We start from the raw sequence: 19,612 nt of genomic DNA, 5'->3' as shown, positions 1-19,612 counted from the left end.
AGGCCCAACACAACCCTGTATACAGGATAAAGCAGATGATAAAATAAAATAAAGATGATAAAAATAAAAATCTGAATTATGAATGTGACATAACATTTCTTTAACAATAAATAACTAACTAAATAAATAAAGTTAGTGTAATCTAAATGAGTGGAACACTTTAAACAGGCTCAATTGCACTAAATGTTTTAATGAAACACCTAAACACGTTTTATCTATTTTATTTCTTCCTTTAAAAATAAATAAATAAATAAAAGTAGGAACGTTTAAGAATCGTGTTCACATAATATCTTCAAAAATGGTCAAATAATTAGCTTTAGCAAGTACAGTTTTTAATCGGATTATCTGAGTAAACAGATGCCTGGATGAGAAGAAGCGCCAGGTCAGAGAAACGCCTCTCACAGCCTAATTAGCGTTAGCTTATTACCGAGGGGCGCGCGTGCTTCCCCGCTGCACATGCGCAGTAGGAAGACGCTCTGTCTGCGCTCAAAAGTCGCACCAAAGGACAAACAGCGTCCGGCGGCAGCGACTGGGACTCCTGCACAGCTGTGTGATAAAAGATTCATTAGTTTATCTTCAAACCTGCCTTTATCGTCGTTTATTAAAAAAAAAAAAAAAGAGAGAGAGATGGACATCATGACCATTATATTACAGGTATGTTTGATTACTGATCTCATTAACCTATTGTATAAATTCATCAGGATAACTGAATGAAAGTGTTTTTCTACTTGGTGCACCAGAAGTCTCCATACACAGAGAAAATGACTGATATGTGAAAGGTTATGGGGAAACAGAATTGTTGGACCTGTTATCTTTTATATAAATTTGTAGTAAAGCTGACATTGATCTAAACATTCTGTCCTTTATAAACAATATCTATCCACAAAGTCAGCCAAAACATGTATACAAACTTCAGGAAAAGAAAAACTTAAATAAATATTTTAATAATTTATTGCTATACATTATACATTGATATATATTCCAATATTGTTTAAATTATATTAATATAATATGCATCATGCTATTTTTCTTTCCTGAGTGTGTATGCATTTTTTGGATGACTCTGTGAATAATAATAATAATAATTATTATTATTATTATTATAATAATTATTATTATTATAATTTCCTCTATGTATGGAAACTTTTGAAAACCTGTATATTATATTGAAGTGGAATTTTTGTCTAAATGTGAATTCTTGATTTAAAAAAAATCTGTATATATCTACAGAATTTTTAACTCATGTTGCAAGGAGGGAATTAGTAAAAGGAGACAGTAAAGAAGCTCTTGGAAATAATCAAACAACTTTTGTGGCATAAGAAGGGAAGAAAGAAAAAAGAAAAGACTGATGTCCATGAACATGACCAGTTCCAACATCACGGATGAGGGTGGACATGCCTATCAGTACTCCTTTCCTGCTGAGGAGGTTTTATATGAAGAGTACAAGGCAAAAGCCCGGGACTTGATTCCTCTCCCCAAAGCTGTGCTCTATTTGTTAATGGCTGCTCTGGTGGTGGTCGCAGTAGCTTATGCCATAGTGGGACATCTGATTAAAGATCTGGCCAGCGATGTAGTAGGTAAGCAAGCCACTGGAAGATATGTGGTGCTGTTAACGTGTCGAGGTTTGTAGACATGAAGTGGCCAGGGGATTTCTGGAGCACGGGGAGAATCTCTGTACATACAGTAACGGTTACTTTTGCAGTTCTCCAGGAATCTGATCAAAATACCCATGTTTTAAATAAAAAATAATGAAAGTTACTATGAATCGTTAATCTGCATAATTTCCGCAGGACTAATAGATCCCTGAGTGGTATTTTGAGGTCAGTTTGGGTGGCAAGCCGTATTACAAGGCTGGCACCTGCCACGCTGCTCCCATGCACCTAAAGTCATGGACTGATCTTCTGTAAATACATTTTAAAAAGTATCGATATATCTCACATGATTATATGAGTAATATATAATTAAATGCAGAAAAGATGCAAAAGTGCATTTCAACATTATGTCCTAAAACCACACATGGTGTGTCAAAATATGATAATGTTTCACATTTAATTAAACCATATGTCATCCAAGTGGATAAATAGCCTATACGTATTCCCATATGTATATAGGTATTTATATTATGGGCACATTGGGTCTCATGTGAAAATAAAAAAAATCTGTGTAAAAAATATGAAAAAATAAATCATGTTAAAATCACTTGTGGAAAATATATGAATCAAATGTAAAAAAAAAAAATTATAATCATGAAAATAACGTAATGATGTGTAAACAACATATAAAAAGAAACATTGTGTAAAACTCACTGTGTAAGTCATTACATGAAGTGTATGAAAGTCATTCAGAAAAAAAAATTATTAAAAAATTCAAATTCTAATTATTAACTACTGTTCACGATCTTAAAATAAATATATGGATATGCATACACTCCAAATATGATCAATTTATAGGAATAAGTGACTGCTAATGACAAAACTGATTTGTTAAGCGAAATTAGGTAATGCCAGCCTTGTTAACACTGACATTTGATTACATTCAATTATTACCAAGAGACTCTGAAAGACTCGGGTTGTATGTTTTAATACATAGTACTGAGTACTAATTAACTTAGCAACCACACACATCTTTTGTTTTCCCCTCTAGACTGTGCACTTGGCCCAAATGAGGATGACCTGGAGAAAGAGAATGATGTAAGAAGCACCAGCCCTAAGCCTGTGGCGCTGTCTCTTTCCCAAACCAACGCCTTCCACCTGTGGGACCAGGATGACGTAGTGATTCCACTGCCTTCAGAGGACAGCCCTCAGACAAGTCCCTTAGTGCTGGCTGCTATCCCTTACATCCCATCCTTCTTCCCTCATATAGGACACTCGCAGATCCCCTCCTCTTTCAGTACCACCAACAGTCATGAGCAGCCCTACAGCCCTGGGTGTACCTGCTCTATTCCACAAGATCTGTAAAAGTTCATGGAGTTAACATCAACAACTTAAAACTCTTAAAACTACTGTGTTTAAGGAATAGAGACGGCTATAATTTAAATAATGCACAAATTGGATTGGACATTAATGGCTAAATTGTGATGAGGTTGCCAAAAATACAATATTCCAATAGAAAGAAATACCTTTTTTAACTACCACCATAAAAAAAAGTTTAAATAAATTGATTTGTCATCATCTGTTTCATAAACATGTACCAATTCAAATGTTTTCACTGTTCAGCTATGGGACACGGTACTGTCACAAAAACAGTTGTGTTTTTTTTCTAATTGTGTAAATAATATGTAGAAAATACACATGCATAAGTTCCCAGTGAGAAAGGAGTAACAAACTAATCCAATTCAAGGCATCTTCTCCAAATGACTTTCTTGTACTGTTGATGATGTGTAGGACACGATCCCAAGTCTGAGCTTTCATTTCCAGCAGAAATTAAAACAGATGCAGCAGGTCTTAAACTGGTATCATTTGAAGATCTGAAACATGAACTCTTACATAACTTTGAAACTCTCAAGTGGGAATCTTTGCACAAGTATGCCAAGATGTGAAACCTTGTTTTACAATTGTACTTGTTTGATTTTACTAAGAGACATCAAGTGTGTGTCATGTATAATAAATAATAATTTTATTAAGTTCTGCAATTGGTTTTTAACTTGTCCAGTATTTTAATACTTTAACATTCCAAGTTATGTCATTGTTTTTGCTGAATAGAGTGCTTTTATTCAAATTAAATTTACAGCATTGACTTGTACAAGCTCATATCTACAGAGTAACCAGCACCTGTTGTACCACAGAAACCTGTACCATGTTAACACATGGATTTTGTATTATAATAGAAATTCATCCAAATTTGATCCAAAAATGTAAGCCAACCTACCACCTCTGATTTCATCATCCATCACTCGGCTCTCTTACCTACCAAAGGAAAAAGCCAATATATGCTTATTCCGAGACATATCAAGACAGTATATTTTTGTACTTCTCACATTGTATAACTCACTCAGGGGAAATGGCTATTTGCCATACATACAGTACCATCGCAGATGCTGGGAACTGTGTAGGGTCATGGTCAATGACAAGGCATTCATTGGCTCCTGGCCACAGATTAAATTTAAACTTGCTTTCTTACTTATGAGCGTTCGAAAGGTTTTTGTAATTGTCAGAAAATAGAGGAAAAAAATGTTGGTTTAAAGTTCATTTTAGATGTGACATCAAAGCTTGCAGCATTTCACTAGCAAGAAGTATTAACTTGGTAATAAACAATTTTCATATATATATATATATATACAGTATATATATATATCTCATCATGACTTGCAAGTCTGAGAAGACGTGTAAACATGCACATAAGCTTCGTTTGACGTTAAGACGCTGATGGACAGATTAAGAGATGGAGATTTAAGCTACTTAATTACACAAATAACCTTTAGGTAGAATCCCTCTCTCTCACACACACACACACACACACACACACACACACACACACACACACACACACACACACACACGACAATGGATTTAAAGCAAAGAGATAAAATTTTTGAACATGTTTAATTTATCTTTTTTTTTTTTTTACAATATGAATGCTTTTCTTTAAGCTGGTGTATTTGCATTGTGGGTTGTGAAGGTATCCGTGTAACAACATTATTTTTGCAAGACACTGGCCACAAGAAATTGTATTTCATTATATTTAAGCACTAAGTCAGTAATAAAAGACATACAGATCAACTGCTGACAGTCAGTAAGGCCGAGTCAGAATGCTAATTATCTAATCAGTACTAATATTGGCTCTGAGTGCATGCAGAATTGACTGGAGTAGTGCATCTGTATGGGGACAACATAAACATATTTTATAGCCGGCAGTTTTATCTAAAATGTGCCATAATTTATTTATTTTTCGCTCCATCAAAAATATTAGCCGAACATAGTCTCTTATTCCTTGGGATACTGACAGTGGACCCCAGCAGAGTGCATGTCAGAGTGTCGCCAGCATAATTTACACAGAGCAATGGGAACTGATCCAGGACAGTTGAATGAATTCATGAGAATTGTGTACGAGAGGCTTTTAAACACAGGCTTTTTCTTTCCTGTGATTGTTCCTGAGTGCAGTTTAAGAGTCCAGACGACACACCGGGCTGTCGTACACCATCTGTAGGTTTACTTTGTGGCCTACGAGCTCACGGATGTTGTTGATGCCGTACTTGATCATAGTCGGCCTGTGAAGGAAAGAATGCAATCTGTCAACTTAAATTGCACACACTCAATTTCTATACAGAAGATTAAAGATAACTGTAGGCTAATGATCCCAGTCTGAAGCGATTTAAAAACTAAGGCAAACAAGGTGTGCATGCTGTGCAATCAAACACAGCTGGGTCCTGCCAAGCTGCCAGGCACACGCTGGGGTAAATACACACTACGATACCAGGTCAGGGTTTGAAGGGTAACCTGATTATAAAGTGGTACAATGTTTGGGGTATGCAGCGATGGACAAAATATAAATTTAGAGTTCAGCCCACTTGTTACACTTGTCCTGGGAGTAGGCTTACTGATCACACCAATTCAAAACATTATTGGAGTTCCTAGAGCAAGGTGGAGAAATATATATAAAAAAATAAAAACACACACACATTCTTCTCCTGGGCTACTTATTTCCATACTCACAATGATGTTTATCCACGCTTATCCAACACATAATTGGCGTATCTGTTATTTTTAATGAAGGTAAAAAAAAAAAGTGTGTACACATTTTTGGGCTCCTCTGAACCTTAACAAAAGCCTCTTTTTCAACGTTCACTCCTAGTAATAACAGGTGTCTTTATTGTGCTTTATGCATTAACTAAGTGGCAAAGAGCTGCACAGTTCAAACTGATTGCCAGTCATAATGCTTTTTTGCGATGCACTGGACTCTGGCACATGCATATGACCTTGAGTAACATCCAATTCTTAATCCATAGGGTTTAATATGATGTTGGTCCACCCTTTGCAGCTATAACAGCTTCAACTCTTTTGGGAAGTCCTTCCACAGGGTTTTAGGAGTGTGTTTATGGGAAACGCTTCCAGAAGAGCAGAGGCCAGACACTTATGGCTTGCAGTCTCTGCTCCACTTCATACCAAAGGTGTTTCATCAAAGTAAGGCCAGTCAAGTTCTTTTACACCAAACTCGCTCTGATGGAACACCTTTAGAGCGGAGACATCGTCCAACATCAATGTCAGACCTTACAAATGCACATCTGGAAAATTCCCAGATGTTCTTAGAAGAGTTGAAGCTGTTATAGCTGCAAAGGGTGGGCCAACATCATATTAAACTCTATGGATTAAGAATTGGATGTTACTCAAGGTCATATGCATGTGAAGGCAGCTGAGCAAAAACTTTTGGCAATACAGCGTATGTACTTAACACGTGTGATCCGATCACCTGGAACACGTTATTGCCACTTAAAACAAAATGACAAAATTTTCCAAATTCAATGCTAATCTCTGCTGTTTACAACAAAATATGATAGCTAGATTTTTTTTGCTGGTTTCAGCCTGACACAGTTACTGGGTATTGGTACTGATTCTCAACTTAAAACTTGTGTGTGCGTGTGTATATGTGCAAGTTTAATTCATCAGAAGCTATGGGATACTGATAGGGAATTAGCTGAATTATTACAGCAGTGACAGGAATCTGGTTACATGTTGGGAGACTCACCGCTCTAAAGACAGGCCCCAGGCGATAACAGACACGCCCTCAGGTAAACCCATCGGCAGCAGCATCTCAGGTCTGAAGACCCCGGAGTTTCCAACCTCGACCCATTTCTTCAGTCCTATCGTGGGAGGGAAAGAGAGAGAGAGAGAGAGAGAGAGAGAGAGATGTGTGTTAGTTTTATACAAGCCTTGCTGAGATGGAACAAGCTTCACAGAATGACGTCTCTTACCCATCATTTAAAAAAAAACCCACATCTAACTAACAAGCAATTAGAAAAGCAAGTTTTTCCATCAGCATTACAGCACAACGGACGAATTTGCTTGTTTCTGTACGTCTTATTTTTACACGAGTGTCAAGAAAAATCTGTTGAGGGAGTGTTTTTTTTACATGCTTTTTAATGGCACCCTGCTCGCAGCAATCAGCAAAGGCTTGAAGCGTGAAATTGCTTGCGTTTCCCGCACCTGATTAAAATGTTTACATCGCTTTTTTTTTTACCAAGCAAAAAAGCAAATCTTAACTTCTTCCAGTTTGCCATATTATTTCTGCCTAACAATGAAATACATTAGAATCCTCTCACAGTTTGCTTCAGTAGACCCTGCAATGGGGCAGAAACACGATCCACAAATTTATTCCAACAACGTCTTCGTACAACGTCTAAAGACTGAGCTCTCTCTGGAGTACTTTAATTACTACATTAAATAGGTCATGCGGGCTTTCCTTAAAATGCTACGTCGCTAACTGATTTCACAGCATTTCTGCAAGTTGCCCTGAATAAAGCATCTATGAAATGCATCTATGAAATGCGTGTTTTATTGGTTCGTATCTAAAGAAAAGAACGTCAACCCCAACCCAAAAATACCTAGCACATCTGGTTCGCTTCCTCCAAGTCAGGTTAAACTGCATTTCCACCATCAGTCAAATGTGATTGAGTATACTTAGAAACTGTTTTGTTTAACCTTTGCATTCTCAGATCAGTTGTCTTGGTCAGAACCAATATTAGATTAGGACAGATTAAAACACTGCATGTGTGAAAGCAGAAAAAAAAGAGGGTTCCTGTCTTGCTTACCTTCATGATAACTGAACACCTCCATGCTGGGCTCGGTGTATGGGTTATAAGCTGGCTTGAAACGTAATTTAGTGATTCCTGTAAAAAAAATTAAAAAAAATAAAAATTCATACACATTTCTAGGAATCTCTTCTAACTTTTTACATTTTTGGACAAGGGACTGACAGTTGTACTAACCCAGTTTGGTGAAGAACTGATGTAGAACCCCCATCAGATCACCGAGCGTCAGGCCGTAATCAGCCACCACACCCTCGATCTGATGGAACTCAGCCAGGTGAGTGGCGTCCAGCGTCTCGTTACGAAACACGCGGTCTATGGAGAAGTACTTCACTGGTGTGAACTTCTCCTGAAAGACAGGGAGAGACACAATAACAATAACATGAGTGAGAAGTGTAACATTGTACTGAAATTGGTATAACACTTCTGTCATTTTTTTTTTACCAGTATAGATAATGTCATAAAACTTAAAAAAAGCAGAAATCACTGTAAACTTGAGAGAAAAAAAAATTTCAAACTGTTTTCCAAACCCGGTATTTTAAAATTAATATTGCAGTCAAAAAATACAGCATTTCAAAATGGATATCATAATTTAACAAAAATTTAGGGAACAGCACATGATCTGGGACATATTGTTCTGTATTTAATATTTCGCAGTTAAAGATAAATTTTTTTTGTTAAGAACACATCGACAATACATCATACTTTCAAATGGCCTAAGGTTAAAATAGTATCTGATACTACTTAATTTTAGTATTTATTGCACCAGTGTCAGAGCTGTACAAATAAATCAACAACATCTGACCAATCAGAACTAAGAATTCAGCCATGCTGTTTTTAATGTAGTGGACAAGAGCAAGTAAAAAATGATCCGCACTCTGCCTATTTGAGTTAAATGTTTTTTTCATGAAATGTTTTAGGCTGAGCTGCGAGTGCACAAATACACCTGTGTTCACATCTTCATCAGTGAATCTTCGTCCTCGCAGGGCTGCTTTCAGGGGAACAAACAGATGAAAGTCTGATGGAACAACGTACTGATTATAGGAAGGATGCGACATTGTCATCAGCCATAGAAGTAGATGGGTGTTCAGGTTCTTCGTGATGGCCAACACTTGTGTCTGGCACCAGGTACACCCGCAGACCATAAAAAACTAAATCGCTGCACTTCGCTATTTTTCTTTCATGCACATTACAAGTGGGGTATTTACATTTGCTTGCACTGCAGGTAAAAATGCATTAATGCTACACGTTCACAACCAAAAACAGCAGTGACTTGGAAGACTGCTTTTTTTGAACGAAAAGCGCTAATAAGACAGTACGGCCAACAGGCGTTTTAATATAAAGAGTGCAGATCATTTTTGACCAGTGTTGGGGGAAGTTACTTTTTAAAGTAACTAATTACATTACAAAATCACTGTCTTTAAAAAGTAATCAGTTAAATTACAGCGTTACTTTCTGATAAAAGTAACTAGTTCGAGTACTGTTTCATTGCAGAAAATGAAAACTCCTTTGTGATTCCTCATGCGTGTTGTTTTAGTCAAAACCTTTATAATTATTCTACCATCATTACTCAGCATAATGGTAATAATCTGTTAACTACTAATACTCTATCTCACCTATGCGGTTTGGCGCGGTGGCTGTAAATATGGTTCCTCATGATTCACCCGCGAGTTTTGGCGCTGTGATTAGGTTTCCATCTTTCTGCGCGTCCGTCTTGACATAGTCAAACCGCATAGGTGAGATAGGGGTGTAATGGCAGAAATAACAGGGGGGTTTTGGGGGGAACGCATGTAGGACAGCTTTCACACTCACACTAAGGGATTGGGAACGACTGCTGTCTGGCTCACGGATTACATAAATTGTCTAAATATGCAGTCCCCCCCTTCCCTGTTATTCCTGCTGCTACACCCCTATCCCACCTATGCGGTTTGACTATGAGAGGACCGACACGCAGAAAGATGGAAACCTAAAGTGATGGAAACCCCTATCTCACCACCGCGCCAAACCGTGTAGGTGAGATAGGGGTATTAGTTAATAACAGATTATGGGCCAAAAAAGAACTAAATAACTGAGTACTTAAATGGCGGACCTAACGCGTTAGATTACTTGTTACATCAAAAAAGTCATCCAAGTCTTCTAACGGTTACTTTGTAACGCGTTACACCCAACACTGTTTTTGACTCATCCTTACTCACTCAACATCCATACCGCTTTATCCAGCAAACAGGGCCGACGGGACAGCTGTAGCCTATCCCAGGAGACTTGGTGCAGGAGGCTCTTTTTTTTTTTTTTTCAAACACTCACTACTGTGTATCAACCCTTACCTTAATCATGGAAGTTTATTAGAGAACTGACATAAATGCTGAAGTCATGTGGTGAGAATAAGACTCTGATAATTTACCTGCTGTGCTAATTTGTAGAGCATGCGTGCGCTCACAGCTGTCGTGTGTGTACGCAGAATGTTCTTCTGAGCTTCCTCAATCTTCCAGTCATACTTGTACCTAGCACAGGTAATACAAAAAGAACAATAAAGCATTATTCTGTATTGAGTAAAAGGATGTAAAACATAAATCGGAATAATTCTTTACATGTCATGTTATTCTGAGCAAAACAAAAACGATCTGGTTTGGTTCATGTGCAAAGGTTAGGTTAGGGGATTTCTTTGTAAAGAACAGACATCTCACCCCTGTGAGCCATATCCTCCTTCAGAATGGACCTTTTTCACCCTCTCTAGGTAGTCTTGGGGAAATTTATGCGCTACTGCTGGGTCTAAAAAAAAAAAAAAAAAAAAAAAACAGAACGTTATTTAATTAATAATCATCTTTATCAACCTTCATCTACACTGGAAAAGAACTGAATGAAAATCGTACCAGACAGGAAGAAGGTGTCATGCTGATCTCTTGCTGGGTGCTGCTGGGGCTGGAACAGAGAGTCAAAGTTCCAGAAAGAGCTCTCAATAAAGTTATTGGTGGGCATCTCCGTGAACCTAAACACAGTGAACAGCAGTTTATTATCTAAAATACTTGAAAATATTAAGTCAATCATAGTCCATGTAACCTTGTTTGGATAAAAGTATAAAAGTTAGAGATGGAGGAATAGATTCAGTTGTTAATCGTAATTATTTTGTGTTCCAATTTACCCACCGCCTCAAATGATTTAAAACATTTATAAAAGAGATGCAGCAGTCGATCAGCCAGTGACTGGAATTGGCTGTTTTTCAGTTTGATCAGCCATGACCGATCACTTTAGCCATAACCAATTCTGTGCCAAGTGAACAAGCTCCCTCTCCAAGCTCTGAGAGTGAATTAGTCTTCAAACCCACTTATTACACGTGCTTACACCGGTCTCAAAGCACCATGTGCGCTAATTTGCCTCATTAGAAGCTGCTCATGTGCGTCTTAGAAGCTGCCCACTTGCTCACAAAAGCTCAACACGCCCTCAAGAAATCTGAGGCATTTGAGGCCGAAAAAAGACAGCTGTTTCTTTACATTTCTACAGATGGTGCACTCTAAACTATTCACACATGAACATCCCATGTGGTATGAGTGAATTATTTCCCAGGGCAGCAGAAATAAAGATACGTTATCCTCTGTAAAAAAAAATATTGTTTTGTTAAGCAAAATGTTAAACTCTTGTATATTAGGTTTTTAGGTGAGAAAACTAATGCTATAAACAACAGGTAAGATTGAATTACTCATGTACAATTCAGTTGTTAAGCTGTTAAGTAAAGCTAAGGTATACATTTTTAAGGTACAACATTTTTTTTGTTTTTAAAAGGTTTCAAGTCTTACAATTGTAACAAAATCAGAAAGAAGGTAATATTAAATTAAAATAATTAGAAAATTGTGAGAGTCACAATAATTACTGAACCGACACCGTGATAATCAGTCACTGGTGATTCCCATTCCTAGAAATCAATATCACATGCTGTAAGTGTTAGAGTTAAATCCTGTGTGGAACTGACCCCATTTCCAGGAAGATCTGCCTGAACTGCGTCCGCACCTTCATCAGAGGGTGCAAATGGCCACAGTCTGGAGCAGCACCCATGGCCTCAAAGTTATAAGGCTTGAACTTCTTCTCCTTCCAACTTCCACTGAAATCAGAACAAAATATTTTATTTTTTGATAATAAAAAATAATTATGACATGTTTATAATTCAGTCCAACCAGTGTGTGCGAAAAGAGGAGGACCTGGACATGCTAATGGCCAGCTAGGTACAGTGCACATGTACATGTAAGTACGCATCTTGGATATAAAAACAGAGTCGTGAACTGTCAAAATTCAGTTCATTTAAAAATTTTTTTAGTTCATTTAAATCTCTACATGTTTATAAGTGAACAGTGTGTCATTTGTGCCATATTTGTAGGAAAATCAAATGTGAATGCGGCAAAGGAAGTAATAAAAATGTGTGTATTTGAAACACTAATATTTTTTACCCACTTTCCTCCAAAAGTATTGGGAATTGCTGGAACAAGTCTTTCTACATGCAAGACTTTAAGGTTTGATATCAAAATACAAGACAGAAACAAGACAGCAGTTGAGATATTACGCCTTCATTACCTGATATTTATCTCTAGATGTTTTAAGACTACTTATAAAATAACACCTTTGACAAATGTATACATGCAGATACAGTAATTGCTGATTAAATTAAAGTAAATAAAAATTATTAGAGGTTCAATAACTGCATGACCTAAGCCATGACACTACCCCCATGTGCTTGACTCATGAGCTTGTATGTTATAAGCAGGTGCTTCCCTTTTCCACACTTTGGTCTTTTCATCATTTTGCCAGAGAATATTTTTGGTTCCAGAACTTTTGTCTTCACTAAGAATTATAGTCTAACTTAATGTTTATTTAAAGTCTTCTTCAACAGGTGAATTGAGATACTTTCACTGCTGCCCCTTTTAAAGTTTTTGGTGATGTCACTGACTCTTGTTTTAGTCATTAGCCCCATTCACACAGCCAATTCAAGATAAGAGAATTGGACAGTCGTTGTGCCTTGGCAGTCTGTGTAAAACGAACAGAGCAGAATGGGGATTCGAGGTTGACTCGCCTTTAACCTGGGAGTGGCGGTAGTGACGGGCGAGACAAGATCTGGGTAAAAAGTATACATTGTCACATCCCTTGCTGGTTATAGGAAAGAAGGTCAAATATGAAAAAGCCTAGAGTAAATGAAACTTTCCTTGCCATTGCAATACTTTTAGAGAAGACTATAAATCCATGGATATTTATAAGACATTAATTATAGGTAATTTATTGAACATTAGAAAACTTTTTAAGGGGAAAAAATTAAGGCTACATATATAATGGATGAAATGTGAATTCATGTCCTTTTTTTTAAAAAAAATAACTGTACAAAAAAATTCAAGTGTACTAAACACTAATGTGGTAGAGAAACTGGACTCTGATGGTAAACAGCTCACCTAGCAATCATCTCTGGAGTGAGTTCAGTCTCCTGTTTGGTGATGGTGGTGCTAAAGTTGCTTCCTTTGGTGATCCAATAGGACTTAACTGTCCTGAAAAAACAAAAACACAGAATTAAAACATAAATATGCAAACCAGGTCAGTAGAAACCAATGTATTTACTGTGCTTAACACGGATATTCATGCTGGACAAGGTATCTGAATAAGGAAATCTTCAATGCACTAGGTACACTAGGCAGATGTTAGTAAAGTAGTTAAAGATTTTTATTCTGAAAGACACTGATCAGGTATGCACACAAACGCATGAAGAACATTTTCCTCGGAAGCAAATGTTCCCCATCTACATCAAAAAATGTCCTAAATCTTCTAATCCAATTACGATGCATCAAAGCATGTACATAAAGCTCAGTCCTCATTACTATGAGAGGACTTTAGCTAAAAGACCAGACAAGACACACTGAGCAGTAATGCCACAGACAAACTGAATCAAAAGAGCAATCTGCACTCTGCGGTACATCCATTTGTTATATTAAATTCACCAGGGCCAGGCAAAGCCGTGCATCTGGACCATAGCCAGTTAGGCCACACACACAGACACACACGCACAGACACACACACACACAGACACACAAAAATACAGTCTTTCCCCAAGGATTTGGACAGGTACCCATTTTTCATATTTTTTATCTCTGTACACCACCATAATGGGTTTGAAATAAAGCAATCAAGATGAAAAGATGTATTTTCAGCTTCAACACAAAGTTTAACCAAAATATTGCATTAACTGTTTAGAAATTACAGCATTCTTTACAAAGTCCCCCCATTTGTACATGCTTAAAAGTAACTGTAGCGACAAACAAGAAGATAATACAAAAACAATGCAGTAAATGACTGCCTGAAACACAACCTGCTTTACTGCAACTACGCTCAGCTCCCGCTTGTTTGTAAGTTTTCCTGCCCTTAGTTTCTCTTTAGTAAGTAAGAAGCATGCTTAGTTGGGTTAAGGTCAGGTGACTGGCTCAGTCAGTAAAGAACATTTTATTTATTTGCCTTAAGAAGCTCTAAGGTAGCTTTCACTGTATGTCTTGGTTTTGTTACCCCTATCAGTTTTTTAGTTTTGTCTGAATCTGACTAGAAAGTATAGCTTTATACACTTCAGAATTCACCCTGCTACTTCCATCAGCAGTCAAATCACTAATAATCACTAGTTCCACTGGCAGCCACACAAGCCTTAACCATGTTAGACAGATGATGTGGCATAGTTTGGGACATGAGCCCTTCCTTTCCATCTCCATATTCTTCGCTTCCAATAATTCTGGTACGAGTTCATCTTAGGTCAGAAATGGGCAGGCCTTTATCTGGCCTTCCTGTTCTTTAAGTGTTACTGATGGTTTGCATCTTGAGGTAAATCCTCTGTATTTAAAATCAAGGTGTCTTTTGATAGAAGACATTGACAATGATCTGCTAGTCTTCATAACTAGTCAAGGTTTTTAGGGAAAGAATAAAGGAAAGAATACCTTGATGTCCCACTTTGGTTGTCTTCCGTAACCCTTTAGACCTTTTGGTGTTGCTAAGCTGACCAGCACATTCCTTTTAATTTTTATAAATGTTCAAAAAATAAGGGGAAAACTCGGTTTGACTTAAACCATACAAAGACATACGAGGGGTGTTCAAGTCAATCCCCGACATACCCATGTGCACATACTTATACCCATATGTTAGGACACATCAGTGGATTTAAAATTACATATGCCAATGACAGTTCAAATTTTAAAGCTTAACATAAGATTTGATTTTTGGGGGCTTTTTTGTGTTACAGTGCTACAATTAATTAATATAAACACCCTTTTTAGCTGACTAGCTGCTTCAGAGAAGTAGCACCATCTGCTGGCTCAAAAACTGGCATCCGGCAGATGCGCTTATTCAGAGCGACTTACAAAAGTGCTTTGAAGTTTCCTTTATTAGATACTGTTGTACCAATTCAACTCTTCCAATATTGTTGTAATTAAAACTTGAATCTAAAAATCCAACCTTTTATAATGCACAAGCCTAAAGAGTCGTTTATTAGGTATAGCAGGTATGCACATTAAATTGAACTAGTCTGACCTTTAACCCTCCCCAAGGGTTCTGGGGACATGTTTTCAACTACAATCACATACTGTAGCGGTCTCCTGAGACGACTGTTCTAAAAACTATGGTTCTTTCCACACTTACACTTCTGTCAGCAATTTCCGTTTCTTCAGCTCGTTCTTCTCTTTCTCCTCCAGGTGAGATGACTGTCCTTTCTGCACAAGCTGCAGCTTCTCTCTCACAGTGTCTGCGATGCTCTCAACCTGTAACATGAACAATTACAATTACAACAGAGCCTATAAATCAACTTCCTTGCTCTACTCATCCAGAATTTTAAGTAATTGCGGTCATGTAAACAGAAGTTTATCTTAACTTTAAAACAAACCCACCGTCCTGAACACTCTGGGGCCTCCTTCATGACCTTTATCCACACGGATCCATTTGTTGGACATGGCCTTGCTGAAGCCCACCTTCCCACTGGCCAGTTTCTGTAGCAAAGACAATACACTTGAATAGCGGAAGATGAAACAAATATAAAAAACAACCATTTGGTGGCATGATGTGGACTAGCAGATTATGTTTCTATAACAGTATAATGTTTTATTCATCGATACCGATGCCAAATCGATACTTTTAAAACGGTACTGGTGCCAAAACAGTGCCTGAACCGATACTTTACAAAAGCCACAAAATGAGGGTGGACTCAAAAAAAAAATTTTTATACAAAAAAGTTTTTTAATTCTCCTTAGTCAAATTAGCCTTCTTTGCAATGGTAAATAGGGTCACTGTTGTAGTACTAGAAAGTACTAGAAAGCCATAATTATAAACAGAATCCATGTTACATTAGTATTTTACAAATCGTTTGACCATTTGTTAGCATGAACGCAAGATTTGCATTTTGCAATTAACATTACGTTAGCCTAACCTGCGGAAAGGTCATTATAATCTGTGGACTCCTTTTTGCTACGGTTGGTATGACTGAGGCTGGGGTCATCCACACCGATGGTGCGAGCTGTTGTCCGAAAGCTAGCTATGGGCCAGGGGTAGCTCAGTGGTTAAGGCACTGGACTACGGGTCGAAAGATCCCAGGTTTAAACCCCACAACCACCAAGTTGCCACTGTTGGGTCCTTGAGCAAGGCCCTTAACCCTCAACTGCTCAGATGTATAATGAGATAAAAATTTAAGTCGCTCTGGATAAGAGCGTCTGCTAAATGTAAATGTAAGCTGTCAAACACGGTGCATCTCTCTGTTTTTAAGTTTATTCCGTGTGCCCTCAAATGTTTCATTAGATTTGACATGTTTCCCCCTTTACGCGCAACTGTTGTAAAACATTGCTGCACGTCGCAGTGTCGTAATCCTTTCTTGTAAATTATAGCCACACTTTCGACCGTTTAGTTTTAGGCATTTTGATGAAAGTTGTTTAATTTAGCAAGCTAAGATAGCGGTAGACCACCTGCTGCTGTCAGAGCGAGTGTAACGTTAGTTGCTGCATTCACGTGCATCTCGGATGGTCTCTCATTTCCTGATGATTTATGATTTTAAATTTTTTATTTTATCTAATAATCTTTTAATCTACAAAAATTAAAAATAGACAGTAACATTACTGCAACAATGTTTTGGATTTGTATTATCAAAGCTTTCCGAAGTTCTCAAGATTTTTCTAATTAAGGAAATAATTTATTTTTCCAATCTTTTCTGACACCCCATGAATGCAGTATTTAAATTTTACTAGCAATCATGTGTGTTGATGAATCTGATGCTTATTACAACTGCGTCGTTTAATCGACAGTTCAGGTATTTAAGTGGCACCAAAATTCACATTCTGTTTCGGTCCGGTACATACCGGTTATATAGCTACCGGTGCCGTATTGGTACCCAACCCTATGCATGACATGTCCTACTTTTAAACATTAACATTTATAATTAATGTTAAAACCATGACAAGCTTTACACTGCATATGGGATCTTTGTTACAGCAGCTATAGACAGTCATTCTTTCGCCGGACTTTTAACCTCGTGTTCTTAAGGATTAATAAGATAAAAATTAAACTAACGCAAAACTGGATAGTTTTTAGACATCCCTGCACTGGAAACTTACTGACAGTTACAAGGGACCCAAAACTTCTACTCCAAATAACATATAGCTAAAATTCTTCATAAATGATTGTTGTATAATTGTTATATTTGCTATTAAGCCTTTTGATAAATGAAGCATCTGTCATCAAAGCCTCTGTGCATGAGCTGTTACTTTAGATACAACACTATTAATACACACATTGATATGAGCTCAGTATAATATCGTGTTGCATCCAATCTGTAGTAACAGCTTAATGTTTACCTTACTTTCGCATTCAATATATGGTATATGCCCAAAAGTATCTGGACACCCGACCACCACACCCATACGTCGGTCCTCCCTCAAATGCCTTTGAGGGCTGCATTCTGTAGCCTTAAAATTCCCTTTTACTGGAGATAAACCTGTTCCAGCATTACAATGTCCTTGTGTACGAAGACATTATTTACCAAGATTGGAATGGACTGCACCTCAGAACCCCGTGTCCAAAAATAAAAACCAAAGCCTGACCTCATTAATGTCACATTTTAAATCTAATCTTTTCAGAAGAGTGAAGGATATTATAACAGCAAACTGGGACTAAATCTGGAATGGGATGACCCAAGCATGGGTGGGTGTGATGAAGTGTTTACAAACTTTTGACCGCACACTATATATAAAGTTTTAGTGTTTCTTCATGCTCAAGACTTCTACATGATCAATAAATGTACAGTACATCCCACTTTGCTCACCATGAGCTGGTTCTGAGGCATTCCCTCTTCAGGGATGGCGTTAAACACCCGGGCTTCATGACTTCCATGCTCAGCTATCTCAGATCCCTCTCCGGTCAGCTCCCAGTGCTTCGAGGAGCGCTGCTCTGCATCAATCACCTGTAAACACATTTCCACAGAATACACCAGGCATGAGGAGAATGACACTAAGACAACCATCATACACTACAGCAGGCTGGCTGGCATATTAGATAAAAATCAATCGATGTGTTAGTGTATTTATTCTCAAGCTGGAGAAGGCAAACTAATCACTGCCTGAGACACAGTGTAAACCTGACCAGACCACAATCTCATCAGTTACTAAGCAGCTCCATACTGGACACGACAGCAGATGCTGCACATCCTAAACATTAGACAGGTCGAGCTGATAAACAGCTTACCATCACTGTTGGATCCAGTGTGTTAAGTTCACAGTTATAGCCACTGTTTGTTTTTAATGACGCGCGTGCAGTTCTTCCCAGATAAACACAATACATGAATCCAGATATTTGCGCAGCTATTGCGTCAGTCTGTGTAGAGTGAATGAGAGCATGCTAAGTTAGCTTAGCTTCCTCTGAGAGCTGCTTTTTAAACTCACCTCTCCGAGAGCCTGGAGACTCTTTACGGCCCCAACAACAACCTGGTGGTCCACAGAAAGACTGCCCGCCACATCCTGGCTGTCAATACCACCGTCAGCCTTTTCCAGTAGCCGCAAGAGCGATTCTAATACACCGGTGTCCGCCATGCTTAAAGCCTCTGCTGCTGTATGAGAGGGAGGGACCGGATGTGACGTCACACTTCCCCAACGCGTTTCCTTTTTCTTTTTAAATTAATAATAATAATAATATTATTATTATTATTATTAATAATAATAATAATAATAAAATAATATATATATTATTATTTCTTCTTTAAAAAAGTATTATTATTATTATTATTATTATTATTATTGTTGTTGTTGCTATTGTTAGGGCCCAAGCACTATAGGACCCTCTTGTTTTCCTAAGGATTATTTTTCCACCCACACTTTTGGACATTTTTAGGTCTCTTAACATGCTCAAAAACTTGTGAAAATTGGCAGACAGGTTGGAAACTGCTGCCTTTAGGATGCCTGAGAGTCGCGTGGTCGAGGGCCCCCAGGGGCCCCCACACAAGATTTTGCTGGATAGCTCATACACGTTTTCGCATAGGCACACAAAACTCGGTACACATTTAAAGCTCATTGAGCTGAACAACTTTTGCATGTCATGGGCTCAACCCAACAGGAGGCCGGTTATTTTGGGTCGTTTGCAAAAATGCACACGATAAATTCTGATAAACTCCTCTTAGGGAATTCATACGATTGTCACCAAACTGGGCCGGAGGGATTTTTGATATTTCTAAATAATACTATTTCTAAAAAATATTTTTATGTCAATGACTATTACTATTACAATACTGGTATATAATGACATATTTATCCTCCTTCTCCCACTTGTAGTCAAAGAAGCAAAATAATTTTTTTTTTTTTTTTTTAAAGTCCGGCCAAAAAACATTTTTTGGATTAAGGA

General features: G+C 37.7%; 1 protein-coding gene across 1 annotated transcript; it reads right to left on the bottom strand.

Annotated features, from left to right (window-relative positions):
• Window positions 1-4,543: 4,543 nt before the first annotated feature.
• On the bottom strand, window positions 4,544-18,833 carry farsa (phenylalanyl-tRNA synthetase subunit alpha). Its single transcript, XM_053514063.1, has 13 exons — window positions 18,661-18,833; window positions 18,045-18,182; window positions 15,628-15,726; window positions 15,383-15,501; window positions 13,168-13,260; window positions 11,706-11,834; window positions 10,612-10,727; window positions 10,426-10,510; window positions 10,143-10,242; window positions 7,922-8,090; window positions 7,745-7,822; window positions 6,682-6,796; window positions 4,544-5,206 (listed from the first exon to the last, which is right to left on the bottom strand). Exons 1-13 carry the CDS (start codon window positions 18,805-18,807, stop codon window positions 5,101-5,103), a joined length of 1,494 nt encoding a protein of 497 aa, XP_053370038.1. The 5' UTR covers window positions 18,808-18,833; the 3' UTR covers window positions 4,544-5,100.
• Window positions 18,834-19,612: the final 779 nt, after the last annotated feature.

This window comes from Clarias gariepinus, chromosome 16 (assembly GCF_024256425.1).
Source record: "Clarias gariepinus isolate MV-2021 ecotype Netherlands chromosome 16, CGAR_prim_01v2, whole genome shotgun sequence".
Taxonomy (NCBI): Eukaryota; Metazoa; Chordata; class Actinopteri; order Siluriformes; family Clariidae; genus Clarias; species Clarias gariepinus.
The sequence above is the reverse complement of the archived record's forward strand: the minus strand, read 5'-3'. Positions and strand labels throughout refer to the sequence as shown.

What these genes read in the sequence shown, in the direction of transcription:
- farsa (XM_053514063.1), bottom strand. Translation starts at nt 18,807, where the DNA reads ATGGCGGACACCGGTGTATTAGAATCGCTCTTGCGGCTACTGGAAAAG. An exon ending in TGCCTCAGAACCAGCTCATG is followed by an intron (nt 15,727 to 18,044) that starts GTGAGCAAAGTG and finishes TCTTTGCTACAG; the next exon opens with AAACTGGCCAGTGGGAAGGT. An exon ending in GCCCCAGAGTGTTCAGGACG is followed by an intron (nt 15,502 to 15,627) that starts GTGGGTTTGTTT and finishes TTCATGTTACAG; the next exon opens with GTTGAGAGCATCGCAGACAC.